The sequence below is a fragment of the Pipistrellus kuhlii genome, unplaced genomic scaffold (assembly GCF_014108245.1).
Source record: "Pipistrellus kuhlii isolate mPipKuh1 unplaced genomic scaffold, mPipKuh1.p scaffold_m20_p_74, whole genome shotgun sequence".
Taxonomy (NCBI): Eukaryota; Metazoa; Chordata; class Mammalia; order Chiroptera; family Vespertilionidae; genus Pipistrellus; species Pipistrellus kuhlii.
In genome coordinates, this window is record NW_023425578.1 from 832,493 (window position 1) to 835,529 (window position 3,037).

At 73.4% G+C, this 3,037-nt stretch overlaps 1 protein-coding gene across 2 annotated transcripts in view; it reads right to left on the reverse strand.

Annotated features, from left to right (window-relative positions):
- The window catches only part of SCARB1 (scavenger receptor class B member 1), a 32,926-nt gene extending 30,226 nt beyond the window's left edge, over positions 1 to 2,700 (reverse strand). The window contains exon 1 of one of the 2 annotated variants that reach the window (XM_045576099.1): positions 2,318 to 2,700. In XM_045576099.1, the coding sequence (XP_045432055.1) occupies positions 2,318 to 2,443 (126 nt within the window). In that variant the 5' untranslated portion in view covers positions 2,444 to 2,700. The remainder of the gene's footprint in view (positions 1 to 2,317) is intronic. The other variant, XM_036422977.2, reaches the window with a different exon arrangement.
- Between the last annotated feature and the right edge of the window lie 337 nt (positions 2,701 to 3,037).

Sequence of the window (3,037 nt, forward strand, 5' to 3'; positions counted from 1 at the left end):
ACACACACACACACAGACACACACACACAGAGAGAGAACACACACACACACAGACACACACACACAGACACACACACACAGACACACACAGACACACACACACAGAGAGAACACACACACAGAACACAGAGAGAGAGAACACACACCCAGAGAACACACACACAGACACACACACACAGAGAACACACACACAGAACACACACACAGAGACACACACACACAGACACACACACACAGACACACACACACAGAGAGAACACACACACAGACACACACAGAGAGAGAACACACACACAGACACACACACACAGACACACACACACACAGAGAACACACACAGAGACACACACACACACAGAGAACACACACACACAGAACACACACACACACACACACGCACACACACACACGCAGACACACACACACACACGCTCTGACACACACACACACACGCTCCGACACACACACACACACACACACACACACACGCTCCGACACACACACACACACACACACACACGCTCCGACACACACACACACGCAGAGCCCGGGAGCAGCCCGGGGCTCAGCGCCGCCACAGGGATCCCAGCCGTCAGGGCCCCGGCCTTCGGACAAGACGTGAAAACCAAACACAGACTGCAACGCGGCTGAGACTCAGCTCCTCAGCCGCCTCCCCCTACCGGGGGCTGGGGACTGGGGACTGGGGACCAGAGGCCGGGGACCGGGGGCCGGGGGCCGGGGGCCGGGGGCCGGGGGCTGGGGGCCGGGGACCGGGGGCCGGGGGCCGGGGACCGGGGGCCGGGGGCCGGGGGCCGGGGACGGGAGACGGGGGACCGGGGCCGGAGACCGGGGGCCAGGGACCGGGGGCCGGGGACTGGGGACCAGAGGCCGGGGACCGGGGGCCGGGGGCCGGGGGCCGGGGGCCGGGGGCCGGGGACGGGAGACGGGGGACCGGGGCCGGAGACCGGGGGCCAGGGACCGGGGGCCGGGGGCTGGGGGCCAGAGACCGGGGGCCGGAGACCGGGGGCTGGGGGCTGGAGACCGGGGGCCGGGGGGCCAGGGGCCGGAGACCGGGGGCCGGAGACGGGAGACGGGGGACCGGGGGCCAGAGACCGGGGGCCGGAGACCGGGGGCCGGGGACCGTGGACCAGAGGCCGGAGACCGGGGGCTGGGGGCCGGAGACCAGGGGCCGGGGGCCGGGGGCCGGAGACCGGGGGCCGGAGACGGGAGACGGGGGACCGGAGACCGGGGACCGGCTGGTTCCGTCCCTGCCTGCGGGTCCCAGGGAGGGTGGGCCAGGTCTAAGCAGAGGAGGGCTTCTTCCTTCGCTCACTCACTCACTCACTCACTCATTCGTTCATTCTCCAGGCCCCTGCGCTGGGCATGGGGCATGGGGCATGGGGCACAGAGGGGGTCCCGGACAGTCTGTTCTGATGGCGTCGCCCTAAGGGGGCAGGGGAGGGGGCGCGGCCGCCTGGCGGGACAGACAGTCCCCGCCCCCGCAGCGCGGCCGGCGGGACGTGGGCAGAGGTGGCCCGGTGCCCGCGTGGCCCCTCCGCTCCGGCCGCTTGGAGCTCAAGTGCAGCCGGCGACCCCCGTGGCCCTGGGGCGGCCTGGCTCAGGGCAGGCGGGGAGCGTCGGAGGCCGCTGGCCGGCCCTGGGGGGCGGATTGTGTGACGGGGGAGCCGCTGTGGGCGCCGGAGACCTGCCTGCCCGCTCAGCCGGGCCTGTGCCCGCCCGCCCGCCGGCGAGGATCCAGGGAGAAAAGCGGCTTATCCTGCCCGGAGGCAGGGCAGGCAGGGGGAGCGGCCCGCCGCCCAGAGGGGCCCCCTGCCCGGAGAGGCTGGGCAGCAGAGAGGGTGGCTGCTGGCACCTGGCACCCACCAGGCCTGGCACCAGGAGCCCATGACCTCCTGACCTCGGGGCTCCGGGGGCCAGGCAGAGGTAGCCGGGCGGAGCGGACACCCCTCTCCCTGCTCGCTCCGGCGCAGCCCCACAGCGCGCCCGCCAGCACCGCCGGGCGGGGGCACCCGGAGCGCGAGGTCGGCTCCCGCGTGGTGGGCCCCGGGGCCTTTCCGGCGAGCCTCCCGCCAATCCCGCCAAGCCCCGGGGTGCACCAATGGGTGCTCCCTGCGCGCCCCGCCTCAGCCAGCCGGGGGCGCCGCGGGGAGCGCGCAGCGGCGGGGATCCCACCCCCCCAGACACCCCCGCCCCCTGGCCACCCACCCCCGCCCCCTGGCCGCCCCGGGCACCCATCTCCCGCCCCCCGGGCACCCCGGGCACCCACCCCCGCCCCCCGGCCGCCCCCAGCACCCACCTTGAGGACCTGCTGCCGCATGAAGGGCGGCACCGCCACGATCATCACGGCACCCAGCAGCGCGCACAGCAGCCCGAGGCCGCCCAGCGCCGCGGCCGCCCAGCCCGCCCGGGTGCGGCCGCCCATGTCCGCCCGCCACGCGGCTCCGTGTGCGCCCCGGGCTCGGGTCGGGGCTCCGGTCCGGGCAGCGGGCTCCGGGCTCCGGGTCCCGGCAGATGCTCGGGTCTGCGCCCGGGGCTCCGGTCCGGGCTCCGGTCCGGGCAGCGGTCCGGGCTCCGGTCCGGGCTCCGGGCTCTGGTCCGGGCAGCGGTCCGGGCAGCGGTCCGGGCGCAGAGGGCACAGGCGGCGGCGGGAGGAGCGGCCGGGCAGGTGGCCGCGCTTTAAGCCGCCGGGGCCGCGCCGCCCCCGGGCCGGGCCGCGGGTTCGGGTGGCGCCGGCGGGGGGCCGGCGGGGGGCGGGCCGGGGCGGGGCGCCGATCGGACGGTCCGAGGGGGCGGAGCCGCCCCGCCTCCGCGTCCCTTCGGGCGGCCCCGGCTCCGGCGGCCGTTGGGCCGGGCCCCGCCCCCTCGGCTTCCTGGTCGCCCTCCCCCGCCACCTGCTCCCGCCGCCCCTCCGGCCCTTCTCCAGCCTGGACCGGCCTCATGCTTCACGTTTTTTTGTAAAAAAGGGTTTTTTAAATAATTTTTTTAATTAAAAAAAATATATATTTTATTGATTTTT